The 19,551-nt window shown below is 45.5% G+C and overlaps 1 protein-coding gene across 1 annotated transcript in view; it reads left to right on the forward strand.

Annotated features, from left to right (window-relative positions):
* LOC306694267 (transcription initiation factor TFIID subunit 4) overlaps positions 1-15,670 on the forward strand; it is a gene marked incomplete at its 5' end in the record, with an annotated part of 79,750 nt that extends 64,080 nt beyond the window's left edge. Inside the window, one exon of the mRNA XM_079157040.1 lies at positions 13,451-15,670. Coding sequence (XP_079013166.1) covers positions 13,451-13,624 — 174 coding nt within the window. The 3' untranslated portion in view covers positions 13,625-15,670. The remainder of the gene's footprint in view (positions 1-13,450) is intronic.
* Positions 15,671-19,551: the final 3,881 nt, after the last annotated feature.

A 19,551-nucleotide genomic window follows, 5' to 3' on the forward strand; every position in this document is an offset into this window, starting at 1 on the left:
GTGTGTGTGTGTGTGTGTGTGTGTGTGTGTGTGTGTGTGTGTGTGTGTGTGTGTGTGCGTTCCCAGTGGTGGGGTGTCAGTCATGTAATGTCTCCCAAGTTCCCTGAACTTCATGTCCACTACATATTTAGTAGAATTAAACAATAGAATATATGTATGTGACTGTTCAATGCATGGATAGTATAGGAAACAGAACTGTAAGAAGGGCTCTTGTCTCCACGCAGCAGAACAGCGATGCTGCGGTCGACCGTGTTTTGCGAGGACAGTGGGCCCAGTCATGCCCCCCCCCCCCCCCCCCCCCCCCCCCCTGAAACAAAAGAACTTGCATCGCCCGAGAACCTCGATGTTTCTGTGTCTCTCATTCCCACTTTGATTCATGATCACATGTATTTTTCAGATTGCATAAATTATGTATTTTTTGGGGGACTAATGAACGCCCCTCCACTGATAGAACTTTGGGAGAGTTGTGAGTCGCTGGATACGGCCTCAGTGTTCCCATTACACATTATCACGTGGCGGCTCTGAGCGATGGATGCGGGTTGGCTGGCCTTTTTGGAGCCATTTTTATAAACGCATGCAACGAGGTCCAGAGAGCCACACGATGTAAACGTACCTCCTGGGCTGACCTACACACTCCTGCTTTGTTGTGTGTGTGTGTGTGTGTGTGTGGTCTGACTTGTTGACAACTATAAAACAGCCTCTCGCCCCCCGCTGTCTTTATTACCTGTCGGTCCTATCCCAACTGCTTTGTTCCCCGCAATACCTCGCAACACCTCTACCGTTGGGCGCTCTCTGTTCCGTCGAAGCCTCAACAGAAAGCCGCCACCGCACCGCGGAAGGCGACGTCTGCGGCTGTGTGCCGAAGCTGTTCGGATACCAGGCGGCGCCGGGGGGCGTGTTTGCCCGGGCGCCGGCGGGCCAGTCCTGGAGCCGCCCGCCTCAGGTGCAGGAAGAGAATTGAGCGCTTTCCTTTTACAAGATGTGTAATTATTATCGCAGACAAGGGTGTGGATTTAAAGCAAGTCAATATGTAGATAAGCGTTTCTATGCACACACAGACACACACACACACACACACACACACAGCTTGCCTGGGAAATGATGCTGTTGTATGTGGTATAATAAAGCAGGTTGCCAAAATGCTGTGCAGGTAGGAAGGAAGCCTTCTGGGCCTGTGGAAGAGGAGCCTGATGGGAGGAACGAGGCCTCCAGAAAGAAACGCCAGAGAAAAAGTGTAACGAGAAGCTCTTTAGCTGAGTCCAAAATTTGTGATGCTGCCTGCCATTGTCTCCCCCCCCCCCCCCCCCCCCCCCCCCCACCACCACCACCACCACCACCACCACCACCACACCTAAACTGCTAATCAACAGCGTAGTATATGATTTTAGTTTTGACACTGCAGTGCCAAAATGTATCGTACTGTGGAATCGTTCCATCAGCAGAACTAGTAGCAGTATAAGTGGGATATTACTATATCAAAGTGAATTTGACATCTCCAAATGCCCCACAAATTGGTGAGAGGTAACATTTATTTCCAGCCTCTCACCCTGTCGGCTTGTCGGATGACAGACGATGACACTGGGGGGGTCACAAACGTTCACAGAGGCAATCCTACTTAAGAAAAGAGAAAGAACAATCCTCCAGTAAAGTTTGGTTTCGCTCTTTCTGGGCCATCTATATAAAACATGAAGCTCTCTACTCTTTCCCCAGTAGAGCCCGGATTTTAATCAGACCTGCTTCTTCAGACAGCCGCCTTCCTCCGCTCCGTCAGGTGCACGGGGGACCTGCGACGGCGGCGCTGGAAAACGGAGCCTGCGATGGCTAAACGATGTCAAAAACGGCCCCCCGTTTATGTCAATTTTGAGATCAAGGAGCGATTCGGGGCGGCGGGGAAAACCCCCAAATGTGTTACTTTATCGCCTTCATCTGCATATCTACCGTGTGCACACACCTCCCCCCCCCCCCCCAACACACACACACACACACTGTGGTGCTTTCCTCTCCTTGTAAGTGAAATGTGTCATTGCTCATGTGAGGATTTATATTTGACGGCTGACAGTTCGGCACATGTCTGCATGAGCGGCGGGATCCGTGGCGCTGCCTTTCGCCCCCCCCGGTCTCCTCCTCGTGTCGGTGGTGTTCAGTGCCGTGCTCTTCTGCTAGCCTGCTCTTCTCCCTAATTAGGCCATGTTTCAGGACCCCCATCACACACACACACACACACACACACACCTCAGTGTGGTCAATTACGTTTCGATACCACTCGGAATCTGATAGGCTTTTGTTTTGTTAACTGGTTCCTATTTGGAACATTTTTCCCGACGCAGACATCAAAGGGGGCGGACCACGAGCCTCATTTGGGCGACTTCTCCCAGAGTAAAAACACCCGGTGCCGTGGTTATTAACTCAGTCACCACCCTCCCATTCAACTTGGATTAAAAATGCAAAAGCGGGCAGAAATGACAGTGCCACACCACTGAAAGTAAAGTGTGCAAAAAAAACCAACAAGGGCTCATTAGCGAAAACAGTTCTGAAGACAAGCATTCTGACTTGAGACTCATTACACTTCTCCCATTTTAACTCTAATTGGGTTCATTTTATATATGAAACGCCTTGAATATTTAATGGCAGGGGGGGGAAAAAAAAGTTCTAACTTCTGATACTTCGTGCAGCCAAAGAATACTTGGCCTGAGTTAATTGTCCAGGTTAGCGGGCGCACTGTCGGCCTTGTCTCCCTGCTGCTTTTGCTCTCCCCACGGAAAAAACACCAGTTAGGAAGAGACATTGAATGCATTGTTTTGGCGGATTATTGATTGGCTCATGATCTCCAGACAAATAAAGCTGATCTACACATCACAAAAGACGTGCGTGTCGTTATTGTTACATTAGCGTCTGTCTGTACCAGACAACAGAGCTTTTATTCATATAATAGACGGTAATAACCAATATGTGAACACGGTGTTATTACCCTCCCGCAATCCTGTGCCAGTGCTGCCAACTGAGGCTACAAAGACCCAGCTAAGAAAGCCTTTGTAGTGTCAGACACGTTGTTCAGCTAGCCCAGGCTCAGAGCATTTTCATTAAACAGATTAAAAAAAAACAATGTTATGGTTTCTTCATCTGGTTGCCTTCACACAATCTTTTGTTTCTCTCAGGTTGAAAAAGAAAGAGGAAGAGAGAGAGAGAGAGAGAGAGAGAGAGAGAGAGAGGGGTGTTGGGGGGGTTGCAGGCAGGAAAAAGTTTGCAGTTCTTTTGTTTGGGAGCGAGGTTCCGGGTTGCGGCGCGCTGTTTAGCTCGGTGACCCTGCGACTTGTCTTCTGAGGAACTGCGCGAGCAGCCCCTGCAGAAACAGCGCCCCGGGGTCGGCTTTCATCTCGGCAGTAACCTGTGGACTTTGAAACTCAGGGCGATGGAATTGCAGCTTTGTCAGTACACTACTAATTAGAAAATTCCTGACCCCGAGCGAGATGTTTTAATTATGTGTTGTGTCAACGAGTTTGCAGATTTAATCCGCCCGTTGATACACACTCAAGTGTGCAAACGGCGTCGCGCTTCGCGGCGGATCTAGTGGAATGAAGGGACGGGGAGGGGGGGGGGGAGCTCCTTGCTCTATCTTCCCTCTGCCCCGGCATGACCTTGCGCCATTTGTTAAGATCATGTGCTTAAGTAGCCAAAATTGGACGTGGCGTTAACGTGTTAGCTCGCGAAACGCCCCCCCTCCCCACCAAAAAAAAAGAACGCTGCTCTGCTCTTGCCTCTGTTTTTTACGGCGGGCTGAACAATGTGACAGCATTGTGCTGGGTGTGAGCTCTCTGTTGCAGTGAGTCAGTGTGAGGGGAAGGCAGGAAGGGGTTAAACAGAAATTGAGCGGGGATGCTGGGGGCAGCAGTGCTGCAGAACATAGCAGTGTTCGTGCGAAGGCAAGTCATTTCCCGAAACACTGCAGACACATGGCCTGGGGCGCTCTAAAACCTTTGGAGACCAAAATGGCTTGCAGGAGTTAGAAGTAATAAGGTGTTTTTTTTTTTTTTTTTGCCTTCTTTCTCCTTGACTGAAAATTCTGCACGGTTGCTATGCATTGCCATGGAGCTGTGGAGCTGTTTTTATGGTTTATGTGGGCATTAAGATACTCTGCAACTGGCCATTTTTGAGATTTGTTGTTCTTTAGCTGTGAAGCAAATGGAAGTTGTTTGTTTTGAAAGTGATTCCCTCATTTGTTGTTTGTTTTTTTGCCGTGATCAGAATGCTAGACCTCACTCTCATCCCTTTGTGTTCCTGCCTTTATTTCCTTCTATCGTTCACGACATGATAGATGAGCAAAAGCACGCATGAAACCAGAAAAAACGGCAAATGGTGTTTCACTCTGCTCCAGCTGTTTGTTTTTTTTTAAAGCACAGTGACAATGGCTGCCTCTTGTTTGAGCAGAGAAGGAACCTGCGACGGGAACAAAGGCCGTCTGTGTCGGCGCATGGACGTAAAGCCGCGGTATTAGTCCGTCCTGACCCCGCTGATTATCAGTCAAAAAACCCTTTTCATCCTATCCCCTGGTTCTGCTAATCTTACCCGCCTCGTCTTGCTTCAAAGAGAGGCTCCAGCATATAATCTGCGTATGTACATCTGCGAATTATTATTCTAATTCTTTATACGTTTATTAGAGCTGAATAAACTCCACATCAAATACATCACTCGGGCGATGTCAGAAAGGCCCGGGGGCGAATCAGCCGACATCTGTTAACTCTTTCAAAATGGCCTCATCCAGCATGTCTGTGGGCGTACGGGGAGCGAGAAAGAGGAGAGGCGTAGAGAGAAAGTCTCTGTTGCCGATTAATGGCGGGCCGTAGGAGAAGGCGTTTTTTCGGGGGGCCCGAGTGTTGGAGATTGAAGCAGAGGCTGCACTCCCACGGCTGGGCACCGCGCTGTAAACACACCGCGCGGGGACGGGGCGGCGTTCCTCTGGCTGAAATGTGCCGTGGAGAAGAACATGTGGGAAAGCTTTGCTTGCTGGCGCGGAGTCAGTCAACCAGTCAGTCAACCAGTCAGTCGGTCCTTCAGTCAGTAAATGAGTCAGTCGGTGAGTCAGTCGGGCCCACAGTCAGCCAAACAGACAGCCAGCTCTTCAGTTAGTCCGTCGGTGAACCAGCATGTGGACTACTCAGTCCCATCAGGAGTACCTGAAAAGCCACTTTAACCTCTTGAACCCTAGGCCTATTTTGAGACCTCTGCTCGAAAATGTCATACCCATACTCAAGAGAGTGTAAATCTATAACTACACGGTCTATTTGAATAATTTAAATGGCATAATAACACAAATAAATGTGAGCTTTGTTAACATATGTGCATATCATTGTATATGTTACTAAATGCTGGATGAATGTTTTAAAAAAAGAAAATTGTCTTTGATAGAGTGAAGTATGCCTGAGAAATCAAGGCCGGTGTACAGGTCAGCTGAGGTCAGCCAACGTCAATTCTGATTTTGGAAGCAGCACATATAGCTGTTTTATTGTACTTTTATATACTATATAACTATATATTTCAATTCTTTTATCACTAATAGTGTTCAATCTATCTAATACAGCAGTTTGGCTTCATTTTGAGAGCCTGGGCCATATAATAACCTGTAAAACATGGCTCATCTTCGTCTGAATTTGAGTTTTACAGAATGCAATTGAACCTTACCAAAGCCTGTGATTGGCCGATTTGCGCATTTCACACAGATTTGAACCCGGAACAGTGTGGGCAGTGTAGTGATTCGTTCTTTGAGTTGTTTGACAGAATTTTAAGCCAATAAAATAATCGAAAACCGTGGTCCGCCCCCATGGGTCAAACCCATTGGCCAAAACTGAAATTATTACTCATTCGTCATAGAAGCTCGTAGAGACTCACAAATGGAGGAAAGGATTAAAAAATGTTTGGGGCGATTTTCTTCCAGAAAAACATCTAAAAGGCACGAAGCGTTTCAATTTTCATGATCATGGGCAGAGTGATGATCTGCGGGAGAATAATTGTAACTTTCTAATGGTTCGAAGTAGAAGAATTCGGAAGCTATGGTTCGATTCAGTGTGTTGTCCTCGTGCTCTTGGATATGCGGTGTGTGTGTGAAAGTGCCGTAGGTCGCGCCTGGGATCGGTAACGGTGAACACTGCTCGCCTTCTCCTGGCAAAAAATAGGTGAAATTGTTGTAGTACTTGTAGTATCTTGAAGTACTTTGTCTATATATATGTTTTTGAGTGATTAAAATAGGTTACATGGCCCATTTTATCAGAATTTCTTCGTCATGTACGTTTTTGAAATATTTTAAAATATAATTTCATTTGTTCTCAGAAGTGATTTGTACTACATGTGTACACTCTGTCGCCCCCCTCTCGGTGCCCTACCAGCCTTTAAAGTGGCTTGACCCTACGCTGAGTCCCGCCCCTCGAAAGTAGACTGGCTAATCATAGCGTAGCGTCAACCAGCTCCATCGAGAATCAGACAAGTATCCGGCTTTGCTCCAAAGACTCCGATTTTCCTTTTCAGGCTGTTTTTTGTGGATTTCGAGCTAGTCACGGTCGATGCATAAAATGGGTCAAATCGGTCATTTATCACCAGCTGCAGTGCAAAACAGGCGACTCGGTCCCCAGTTCACTCGTCCGAGAGAGTTAGCAGCCACAATGAATCAGCCGATGTCTGTTAACTCTTTCCAGTATGTCTCCACAGCATCAATTAATTTAGCTGGCATGCTCTGTCAGGGTCTCCAGCAGTGTATTGCAAGCCCGTCGTAACATTAGCGAGGGTCTAGTCGAGAAAGAGAGAGAGTGTGACGATGAGTATGAAGTCAGCAGTGAGGTTATAGCGGTGAACTTAGTACAGTGTGTGTAGAGTTTATTTGTCATTGAGTAAATGCCACAACACCTCAAGACACAAGTCTTGCTTGCCACCTGCAGATTAAAGTGAAGGGGGGGGGTTAGCCCCAAAATTAGCAACAACTCCGGCGCTATTTTTTCCTTTATGTGAGAAGCAACATGCCGTTTAACTGATTAATCACTAAACATGCGGCGCTAACATTAGCAGAGCACGTTAGCACATCATTAACTAGCACGTCTTTGCTACGCTAGCTACTGAAGGTGTACTGAATGTATAAACATGCTGCTGTTGCCTTTTTTTGATTTTAACAATGATTAAAGACCTACCCGGCTTTACAGGAACTGTGTTGTTCCTTAATTTCATCGTGTTCTGCCTTGATCTCCAGGTGATGTGGTGGTTCACTTAGCTTTAGCTTCTATTTCTATCTTTTTAACCTGTTTTTGCTGCTGAATCAGTTAAATATTCTGGATATATTATATTATAGATCCTTATTTCTGATTCTCTGAAATCAGATATGTCTTCAGTGAGTGCAGTTAGTGACAGTGTGGGCTCCATGGTAGCAGTGGGGGGCGGGGCTTAGCAAAGGGTCAATTGCACTGAGCAAACAAAAACTGGACCACCAAATCATGGCTGGATACCTGCCACGGTGGCCAGCATCACAAAAATTCATCAGTGTTTGACTTGTGGCTGCTGCTAATTTCCACCCCGGCTTTAACTTGTGAAATAAAAAAAATAAAAAAAACACCACCTGGTTCAGCTTTTGCTTCACTTCTTTGTTTAGCTTGTCAACAGTCTGTCTCTGTTGTGCTATATATGGCCTCCTTGCCTGGAGCGTAGACTTCAGAGTTTAAACGGATTTTTCGGCATCAAAGTAAGAACAACAAAAGAGTAATGTTGCATCATGAACAGCTTATCTGTTTCTCAACCAACACGGGGCTAGTCTTTATCCCCCAACATGAATGCTGAGCAATGTTTCCCCCCCAGTTTTAGTAAGCGGCGTGTGTTAGCCGGGGTGTCGTCTCGTACCGGTACATACAGTACGTACGTGTGTGTGTGTGTGTGTGTGTGTGTGTTTCCTCTTACCGTGCCGCCCATCTGCAACCTCTGCTGTGAGGTGGCGGAGTGCTGAGACAGCAGGTTGGCCTGTGCGGGGCCGAGCAGCTCCGTGTGCCTGGCAAAGTGGGCCATTAACCCACCGCCCTGAGGTGTGACCCGGGCCAAATCCAATATTGGCTCCGGCATGAAGGCACAGGTGCCACTCAGGGTTCAAAGCCACGGATCAGCAAGAACCCCACCACCGCCCCTCCTCAAACAATAAAAGGACCGAATGTAAATTCCTCAAGACACCTACAAGCATCGCTGCTGCCGCTGCACAATTGGAGACGGAGTCAAAAGCACAGAGAGAGAGAGAGAGAGAGAGAGAGAGAGAGAGAGAGAGAGAGAGAGAGAGAGAGAGAGAGAGAGAGAGAGGGCGAAAACATACATTATTAATCAAAAGTAGATTTAGCAAAACGGTAATTAATTCTGGTCCTCTTAAGCTCAAGGTGAGTGTTGCTGGTCATCGGAGGGCCGAGAACACCAAAGTGTGACCCGCTGATTTTGTCCTTCTATTGAGAGAATCTGATTTTCTCTGCAGCTCTGAGTGTCATAGATGTATAAAATTGTAGCATATTGACAATGGTCAATATGCTACAATTTATAGAAAGGTGGATTAATCCTTGAAAATATTCCCCAACATTTATACTTTTACTGCTGTTCTAGTTACTACAGTTCCCAAGCTTAGCAGTTGTAGAGTATCATCTTCAGTAGGAACATGTCGGCGTTGTAGTTTTGGACTTTTGTAGACAATAAGGATAATACAGAATAACGATATACTTCTGCATTTTACGTAATATTCGCCGTGGATGACCTGGGCTGGAACTCACAGGGACCTTTTCTTGTGCTCCCACACTTCTCACAAGCTGCCGGTACTATTTTCTGTCCTCTCCATATCAGGTTCTCTGATTTATAACGAAAGTGTTTTCACTGGGGGCGAGACAGAAGGTGCTCTAATTTCTCGACGCCACGTTCACGTCCTTTTCTTTTGTGCAATAATTGTTCGTCATGACCATTTTTTGTTCGTGAATATTTAATATTTTCTGTATTATCTAAAGTAATAATAATGGTCCAAAATAATAGGAAGTTGCATAATTTTAATTTAAAAAACCTTCACATATTGTTTTGGGTGGGAGGGGCTCCCAAACCCAATGTCACCTAGCAGCCTATTAATCACTAGGAATTCAAGCAAATTCAAATGCGAGCAGTGGTAACATTTATATATAACTATTTGAATAACTACTATAACAATTATTGAAGTTGCTTATATTATGACTCCAGTCCTCTTAACACATGGTTGGAGCATCTATAAATCACCATTATTAATCGTAATTATTGAAATTCCAGTAGTTTGTGTGTGTGTGTGTATGTGTGTGTGGTAAATAGTGTAAAGTAATGTGTCTGGCCCATTGGCATGTTGTCATGTGTGTCAACAGAATGTGGCTGAAGACCAGAGCCCGTAAAGAGGCCTTATTACTCCTCTCCTCTTCCTCTTCCTCTCCTCGGGTTCTATCCACTGTTCTCTCTCTGTTTTTCTCTCTGTCCCCTGCTCCAAACAAGTCAAATGTCTGAAGAGATGTATCGAAGTATCCCTGCGCGTTCTGTACGATGGATATGTCATATGACATAATGCCTCCAAGCGCCCATCACAGATAAAATGACAGATGCTGTTTTTTGCCTCATGGATCTTTCTTGGCCAAGCAGATTCTGAGACTTTCAGTTTCTCTCTCTCTCTCTCTCTCTCTCTCCGTGCCTCTGCTCTCCTGCTTTTTCTCTCCTCTTCCCACTTCTTTCCCTCTTCATTCACTATGACCTTACAAAGCCTGCCATTTTGTTTCTCCTCGGATTTCAGACACAATTGCTGTGTAATTGCTGGCGACGGGGAAAGCACGGTTGTTGATGTCTCCCTTTTCCCTTTTAACTGACACTCAGCCATCTGCTTTGTTCAGCGTCGATGTTTCACCCCTCCCATCCCCGCTCCTCCTCCTCCTCCTCCTCCTCCTCTTCCTCTTCCTCTTCCTCAACACGATCTCTGCGTGTGCTGGCGAGAGGCATCGGTCTCCATAGATACGATACAACAACATATCCGTGTTGGGGTTGCTGGCATGTGGAGGGCATATAAAGACGGAGAGGAGAGGCCGCGCTGAGTGAATTCCTGGACGAGCGCTGACCTTTCCGCCTGTATTTGGATCACTGAGGGCTGCCGCTGTCCCTGAAGGGAATCAGGCATTCTGGGAGCCGTGGCACACTACCTGAAACGGCGATATCTGGCTATGCTCACTGTCTGCACCCCCCCCCCCCCCCCCCATAAACCACCGAGTCTGCAGCACCACCCCAGCACCGACCGCCCGTGGCTACTGCTGCCCATCCGTCCAGGTGGATGGATGGCTTTGATTGGTGAAATCTGTGGCCCCGTCGCCGGGCTCGCTCGTGAGTGGCAGTAATTGGCATGGCAGCAGGCAGGCCCATCTTTCACATGTGGTCGGCCATGATTGGCCTGATTAGGCTGGGGTCGCTCCTCAAAGTGAGGGTCTGGTGGTGGTGGGGGAGGGGGAGCTGGCTTCAACCTGCGGCCCTCCCAGCATCTCAGCATTACTGGTCAGCCTTACTGACCAGAGACCAGTGTCGCACTGGGAGGATACTTCAGGCCTGGAATCTGCCCATCACGATCTCCACACATTCCCAACATATTCTGTAACCCTTTTTGTTGAAATATGTTTGCGGATTCTGCCAGTAACATATCTTTTAGTTTCATTACTACACACATAAACGGCTTTGCATTTCAGTTGCATTTCCAAAATGAATATGTATTCATATATATACATATATTTGACATATCCCCAGAGCTCTGTCTGGACTGGTTGGTCTGAGTAACTGGAGGTACTTCCACCTGACAGAAAGGACTATATATTTCTTTATTGTCTTTTTTTATTTCCATGCATACACATTTCTTGCTTCCCTGCATAGAACGACTCAGTGTTTAAGGCTATAGTTTATTAACTACAATATATAGGAAAATCAATTGTGTTTTCACTATGGGTTGTACCGCTCACAACTTATAGGCATACTTATATATTTAGATTAGCAAAAGTAGCAATACCAAAATATATACTCCAGTAAGTCCTGCAATGTAAGTTTTACTTCAGCAAAATGCAGAAATATCATCAGTTAAGGTGAGACATTTTATTTTCATGTACTGGGCAATTTTGAGGACTATTTTTGGACTATTTTGCTTCCATAACATGTTGTCTGTCTGACTCGTGGGAAAAACCATCCAAAATATACATTTAGATGTTTATTGTACTACTTCGTCTATTTGCGTCTGTAGATCTCTCTTAATTTCACCAAGAGTTACCATAAGATAATGCCTCAGACTCCCCGTGTCCCCACTAGAAACACAGGGAGTCTGATGGACCTTTGACTGTGACTAGAAGCATATTCATGGCCTGTAGGTGGAGTCGCTGTCTGGGTACCTGTGGGTACCTCTCTACTACGAGAGCCTCTCTGGTGTTTGTGTCACTACATAGCCAAAGCTGCTCATCGCCCTAAATACCTTTTTCGAACTCTGAACACAGCACATCTATCGGTTGGCCCATGTGTCGCAGTTGCTACAAAGTCTCGCTAATGCTAACACAAGCAGCAGCTACGTGTGAGAGGCCAAAACAGGGGGCGTCAGTTCGCCAACTGGCTAGCTTCACTCATCATCCAGCCTCCAGGGGTCAGAGAGTGTACTGAGGGAAACCGAACCAAACCAAACACTGTCATACAAGTGCACACAAAGACAAGCCCATGGGGGGAGGGCAGTGCTGGAGGGACTTTGGCTTGGTTCTTGTAAACCCATGCCCATCATATGTTTGCAATTAAGGCCTGTCTGTGCCGTGTGTTTACAGACTGCTGCAATCAAGGTAATTGTGAGAGGGTGTTCCCGACTGAAACGTCTGTCTTATTTCTCTCTGCCTGGGCTCAAGTGGGCACTTGCTGGATTCGTGTCCCAGTGTTTCTCATTTCCAAATGTAAATGCAGCCCTTGATTTGTATCGGCCCTCTGTATACAGGCTCGTTCTCATTTTTCCTGGATCAAATACAAACAACGAGGGCTCCGTGTCAGCAGTGTTGTTCCTTTAGAAGGGGGAATGTGTTCATATTCAGGGCGACGTAAAGAGCCAAAGGACACGCTTAAGTAAAAAATTTAAGTTTCCCTGAGCGTGTCGCCAATGTTTTTCTCTGCCTCGTGTTCAGCTAGTTGACCAAAAGAAAAAAGAATTCTCCCAACGTGAAGCTAAAGATCTGGATGTCGTTAGTGTATCTGTTTGATCTCATTCAGGCTCTGCAAGAGGGATTACTTTTCTTAATTGGAGGTGTATACTTTGCATTCCTTACCATTGATACCGTCAATGTGTTAGCCATTCAGCGATTACTTCACTTATGAGAAATGGGAAAGCTAGCGTTGCTTATTTTCTCAACAGTTACTATGTTTAACCAGGGAAACTATCCCCTCGACTGCGCCACAGAGACTTTTTTCGTTCACTCAAGGCAAAGAGAGGACTAATTGCATGAAAGAGAAAAACACACATCTCTGAAGGAGAAAGTGAAGTTAATGAAACCCAAACCCAGAGCACAATCATTTCATTTTCAGCTCACCTAAAAACTCACAGAAAGTTTGATACATAAAGGGACTTCCTCAAAGAAGTCGGTACACTTGTCGGTACAAATAAAACACCTGACCTGATGGTGGCGCTAGATGAACCTCCAAACTTATTACAGTACATACTCAGGGAAACATGAATGTCTGTCTATATTTGGCAAAAATCACCTCACAGCCGCCTTTACTAAGTACATACTGTTACATGCAGTATGCGTTCCATTGGGACATACTACTTTCTCATAACATTGCACCTTGAACTGCTCAAAGGATTGTGGGTCCGAATAGCCAGAAAAGCATACTGGCTCGCATACTGCCGAATGCGACCGGATGCAGTAGGACATCCTGGTATTTTTGGCATACATTAATCAACATACTATGTATTGGGACGCACTAAATATTGTGGTATGGGGTACTGGAATGCAGAGTTCAAACCCATGGTGGAGCTAGAGAAAAAGTCAGACGATCACCAAGGTGCTTCCGATTTATCCTGTGGGGAACACGAATGTCTCTACAAGATTTCATGGCGATCCATCCAATGTTGCTCTGCCGCTGGCACGGCTAATTGTTGCTTTGTCCCATTATGCATGGCTAGAAATGTTGTCAACTCATGTCATATTTGTTGATGAAAAACCATGATGCAAAAAACTTCAGATGTCTTGTCAACCAGTTTTAAGTCTTTTCACATTGACCATTGACAACATCGCCGTTCACGATATCTACCTGGGTGTGCTGTTGGAAACTGAATATAGATTATATGCTATATTTAAAGGCCATATTACTCATTGAAAACTATCAACTTGACTGAGATGTTAAGGAACCAGCGTGAAATATCCCCCTTTCTCACCGTTTTGACCCCTTCCTTCTCCAGGTTTCAGGCAGCTCGGCGGGCTCCCCGGCCAGCTCCTCCAGCCCGTCCACTTCATCGCGACAGTACGCGCGGCAGCGCATCACCCGCGTCAACCTCAGGGACATCATTTTCTACATGGAGCAGGAGAGAGAGACCGCCCACTCCCTCCTCCTCTACCGCGCCCTGCTCAAGTAGCCTCCGCTCCGATCAGCGCTCAACCTCAGCCTCCTCTTCCTCTTCCTCCTCCTCCTCCTCCTCCTCCTTCCCAGCCACGTGCCTTCAGATCAGGTCTAATGTTTCAGTTCTGTGTCTCCATATGTACTGTAGTGACGTTTGATGTAACTTTTAATAAGAAGAGATTGAGAGAGAGAAAGAGGGAGAAAAAAATAAAGCGTACAAAAATAAAACCGTTGTTCCGTGTCTTCTACGTTTTAGGTTCACGGTGTGTAGGCAGGTCGTTGAGTTTAAAGGCCACATCGAATTCTTTGTGTTGAAGTTGAATTTGTTAAAGGAACAAAGTGGTTTGAGTGACCCACAACTCGTTCCACGTGTGTAGGGCATCTATTTATTTGACGTCGTTGGCAGTATAGCTTCAATGAACAAACCTCAAAGTGAGAGAACTGTGTACGCAGCCTGCGATGTGTGTTCTCCGCGAGCTATTTGTTGAACCAGTTCAATGAATGTAGTTTAGCTGAACTCAGTAAAGGAGCGATTTCTGCACCGAGTCATCGTTTTGAAACATTAGGATTCCAAATAACAGCATCACGATCAATATCCCCCTCTGTACGTGTAAATAGTTCTTATTGAATTATTTGACAGCATGTATATTTTTATCACACCGTAAGCTTTGTAGGAAAAGGAATAACCCACGTGTCACTGCAGTTTTGTAAAACCGCGTGATTCGAATGAGTCCGAATTAGACGGTTTATTCTGTTCACCCGTGAATCCCCGTGACCTTTCTGCAAAGGTCACCAAACAAAGACATGAAGCCAGTTTCTGATTGGTCACCCTTGTCAGTATTTCTTTCTTTCTTTCTTTTTTACCCACGCATAATGTGAACATTGTTTTTATGACTAGATGTTTATACGTCGCGTACCATCACGCGCACCTCTTCAAAAACCTTTGTGGTCGGTTTCGGTTGATATTGTGGGCGGGGCGGTGAGTGCGGAGAGTGAAACCTCGGATCCAAACATTCCTTCACCTTTTCACTCTCGCTGTCCAATCTGCACATTAATGACGTTTAAAAGAAAATGTTTCAGCTCTTTTCAGTTGAGCTGTTGGGCCCCGGAGGCCCCTGTTAGCCCCCTAACCCACTTAGGTAATGACTGAATGATAAAAAAGCACTTAGCTGTTTGTATTGTCATCCCAAATTGAATATCACAGCTGTAACGTCATGTTTAACTGTAGAAGGAAGCAGTTGATTTCAGCCTAAAATGTTTTTTTTCCATCTTGTTTCTGTCTTTGTATTTGTATTGAAGAGAAGTATGGGACAAAACGCCTGCTCTTTACATGTCGCCTTGTTATTTTCTTTTTTTTTTTACAAATCCTAATTGTATTATGTAAGACTGTCCTTTATGTATTTTGTCTTTTTTTCTATTTAACTAAATATCTTGGCCTCTATGCAGCTTTTCTTGTCATATTGAAATTTATTTAAATATTGGGGACAATTGAAACAACTGTTGTGCATTGTACATTTTGACAGCACTTTTTTTTACATCTATTTTACCTGACGACTGAAAGCTGTCACTGTATTATAGCAGAGAAATTAGTCTTTTAAGTAGTAAGTGAAATTGCTGACTTCCTGTCAAATGACAGTTATTTTTAACAATGAATACATTTTATTTTGTTTTATTTTGGGATTGGCTTTTATGCTTTACACATTTTCATAAATTTTATCTCCAAACACCATGTTTCAAAAACAAGCACAACAATATCTATTGCAGTGATTTCAAATGATTTTATTAGTGATTTTTATGGTTTCAGAGGACATTTCTACTACTACAGCTTTTTAGCCAAAATATTAGGACAATATTACTGATGTAAACAGACGGGGAAAATGGTATTTCAATGTAAGGGTGATTTGTAAATATTCTTTACAGAACTATGTGTTTATTAGAACCACGTTATTTTTGGTAAACTCTTGTACATATCTTGAAAATTTCCTGTTTGTGTGAAAAAAAACAATACTTGTGTATTTGTACCTATTTTGTAAAGGAATAAATACGCTGTTTACTAAACTGAGCAGATGCTGACTTTGTTCATTTGTTCTTTTGTTTTACTCCAACAGCACACAGCGCACAGGAATTAAAAGATATGTAAATTTCACTCTAAAATGACTCAATAACCCGGCAATATGTTTCCCGCTCTTCATTCCTTACTCTTTAGAAGGAAAAATAAGATGCTGTGGGTTTTTTTTTTACAGGAACGTTTTACTAAAGTCAACCACTGATTCAGCCTGCTTCATTTCCATTTCTAACATTGCACATGCTAAGTACAAACTGAGTCAAGCGCTGCTGCTCAACTATGAAAAGTCCCTCTAGGTTTCTGCTGCTAATTAAGTAGAAGCATTTTTGAAAAGACCAAACTGTTTAACTCGGTGCAAAATATTGGAGTTTGGGAGCGTATTGGGTTTTTTTTCAAGACCTCGGCCTGTTCCTCAGTCCCTCCGGAGCCGTGGACCGCTGATCCGGAGTCAGCCCTGTGGACGACCTTGCCGCTTTGTAAAAAAAAAATAGTGATAGCAGAAGCAAGAGCGAGCTGATCAATGAGACACACGTCAGATATACATCAGTACATCCTTTTATTATCGCAAATATGCAAGAAAAGTCAAATGGAGACACTGCAAATGAACACATGCCCTTTAATACCACAGTCTAATTGTTTTTAAACACTTTAAATAATATACATTTGCACCTTATTATACCCTTTTGAAACGTTTGAATCCATATGTACACAATGCAACGCTTTGAATTCTTTTTTTTTATGTGAGGAGGACTAAGAGGTCTCTTAAAAACACGAGGGTGCAGTAAAACCCCGAGTCCTGGTAATTCAATATACAATAACTGTACAGCTGACCCGCCTCAGAGGTGGAGTGAATGCCTTGTGTGAGCTGGCCGAAACGCTGACCAGCACTTCATCTGAAGAGGGGGCGGGGGGGCATGTGTGGACATGCCTACGAAGTTCCCAGTCCTGTCGAGTTTGTCGACGTTTTGTACGCTTAAAAGGCCGAGTCGAGACGTGGCGTCCCAGGTTTGCTTATTGCAGACAGAAGCCCAAAGCTGCACATTTTTTTCCTTTTTATCACTTTTACGCGTAGGTGTGAACGGCCGTTCATGTTTTTATTCTAATGTGCGTGACCCCCCTTTAACGTCCATTCTGTGATCTCCAATTGCCACATCAGTCAGAGACTACGCCTTCCTTCCTTCCTTCCCTGAAAAAAAAAAGGTAATAGTTGCGTACGTATGGTATGTAGCACAATTTTTATTTTCTAACCCGTTTGCTCAAGAACCAACCCAGAGGAATTTCCACACCTCATACCGACTGCATCAAAGACCAGCAGCAGAGTCAAGTCGCCTGGCTGTGCAGTCACTTCTGAGTGCGCTCACATTTGACTCATCAAGTTTGGGTCTGTTGCAGTGTGTGGTCCAGCGGGGCCACGGTGTAGGCTTTTTTTTGAAAAACCAGGGCATGGGGATGACACAGCAGTGGGGGGGGCGTTGGGGCAGGGGGGGGGGGGGGGGGGTGCAACCCGAGTTTCTACTGGCACCGCTGAGCTGGGAGCCTTCAGGGAGGCGAAGGAAGGGAGGGGGGCGAGGAGCGCTGTGAAGAGCCCGACATGCCTCGGCACATGAAAAAGGCCTGGTTGACCATTCCCTTTGAGGCGACTGGATGCAAAGGCGCAGGCCACCGGCAGGTCAGAACAAAGACGGGCTTGATTGTGAACGAGACCCCCGGGGGGGTGTGGGGGTGGGGGCTCCGGACTGGGAGCTGCACGTGCACCGAGCTCATCTTTATCCACTCAACAGGCCTGTTCAATCAGCGGCCATCCGGAGAGAGCAGATATTAGGAGAGCGTGGTCGGAGGAGCTACCGCCCATTTTTAATGAACAACTAGTGTTTTTTTTTAAAAACAACCCCAGTTTAACTCAAACAAACGCCAGCGCTCACAAAGAATGGACTTCTCTTTTCTTTTTTTCTTTTTTATCAGTCTTTCAAAATGGAAGAAACAGCATCTGTAAGTTACACACAAATACAAAGCATGAAAACTTGGCCTTTCTTGTATTTCTGTCTTTGATCCAGAAATGTTTGAGAATAAGGCCGAGAGAATGGGAGCGGGAGAGAGTAAATGCCGCCCACTCGCCTCTTTGTGAAGGAGGCGCCGACGCCGGGAGTACGGTTCACGTCGGGTTCTGCCATATGTGGAGAACCGTCGGAGTAATCGGGGCTTAGAAGTGACAATATTGAAACAAGCAGAGACTTTGTCTCTCAAACTTTGTCTGGAGGTACTGTGAGCTACTCTCAACAAAACTGTGCAGACTGGAGGCCCCGGAGGAACGAATGTTGGTGCCCTTCATACAGTTTTTTACTGCATCGTGTCTTTTTAAGCTATAAACTGTTAGAAGAGATGATGCCTTTATGTTTGTACTATCGACGAAATAGGCATCTTGTCCCCTTTGGTACCTACAGTATTTGTTCTTTCGCTTGTTTTCAGCGTTTTGGTGAAACATGAGACGATAAAACAGCTTGACTGGGTTCAAACGAGTGTTGGGTGAGAACGGGGGCAGGCCAGCTCCGTACAAAACGTTTTAAGTGCAAACAAACATTTGAGCATTTAGAGTATGTCCCCTCGTGGATCAGACATACTGGTAAACGTCCACGTTGGTCATTAAGCCTTTAACATTCTAACTCGACAAAACCGCAATACACTGAGAGCTTGTGCAACTTCAACCTGGATTTCAAATTTACGGACTTTCTTGAAATTTCTGCTAAATAAGAGGAAAGGTTTGTGCCTACGAGAGAGAATCCGATCAGAGACCCGAGATATGTTTTAGAGCTAATAAGCAGGAATTCCAGAGCACTTTTTTTGCATGTGTGCTACACATTTGACTATAACATTTTTTTGTGTAAGATCCAGGTTCTCTTCCATCCCTGTTTGAACGATGGGACTTTTTTCCGGCTCCGAATGCGTTGCCAGCCAGATCGCTTTAGCCACATAGCCCGCAGGCATCCGAGTTTCTGCAGCTCCTGCCAAGAAACGCTCCCTTCGCAAGCTCTCAAAGCCTAATGAATACAACGTTCATACATCCTTCATATTGGAGAAAGGGAAAGAGAGACATTAAAAATAATCCTATTAATAATAATTGTTTACACCGTGTCATGATAAGAACAGCAAAAGGAGCAAGAAGAACATACTTTAGAAACAACAATGAAAATTGTAATAAACAATCAGTTTGGCGAACGATGCTGTTTTTCGGCGAGGCGCCCCGTCGTCTGCAGCAAGGCCTGTGTGGAGTGAGGGGGGGGGGGGGGGGGGTTGGGGTTGGAGGGTCGCGGGGATTTGGGGCCTTTTGGGGGACTCGCGAGATGGGATTATGTCCTCATGCTGTCATCCTTAACAGCATCCTGTCTGCCAAAGCTTTCTTGTCCCACAGCAGACCAGACATGGGCCTCATACCGAGACAGAACCGGATGATGCACCACTGACAGAGGGGAAGAAGGGTGGTGTGTGTGTGTGTGTGTGTGTGTGTGTTGGGAGGAGGGGGCAGTTGTGTCACTCCAAAAAGGGTCAGAATTACAGGGAAAAGAAATCAACCAGTCATGGTGCTAACATGGTTCAAGTGAGCTGCGTGAGTCGAGTCGTCGTCGTCGTTGTTTTCATCACAGTCCCAGATTCTTCGGCCGTCATTTCACATAATCTGACACTTTTCTTTTTTTCCCCTCCTTTGTTTGGTACTACATTCCTCTTAAGAGTTCCGCAGAGGCGGCGAGGTTAACCAGCCTCCACTAATACTTCGGTATGTTGGGGGTGGTTGTGGTCTTGTTGGGGGGGGTTGTTCGGGTTGGGGTGGTGTGGGGAGACAGGAGGAGTGTTGGTAGGGTTGGCAGTCCCTCTCCCAGGATGCT

Source organism: Pholis gunnellus (assembly GCF_910591455.1).
Source record: "Pholis gunnellus genome assembly, chromosome: 1".
Lineage (NCBI taxonomy): Eukaryota > Metazoa > Chordata > Actinopteri > Perciformes > Pholidae > Pholis > Pholis gunnellus.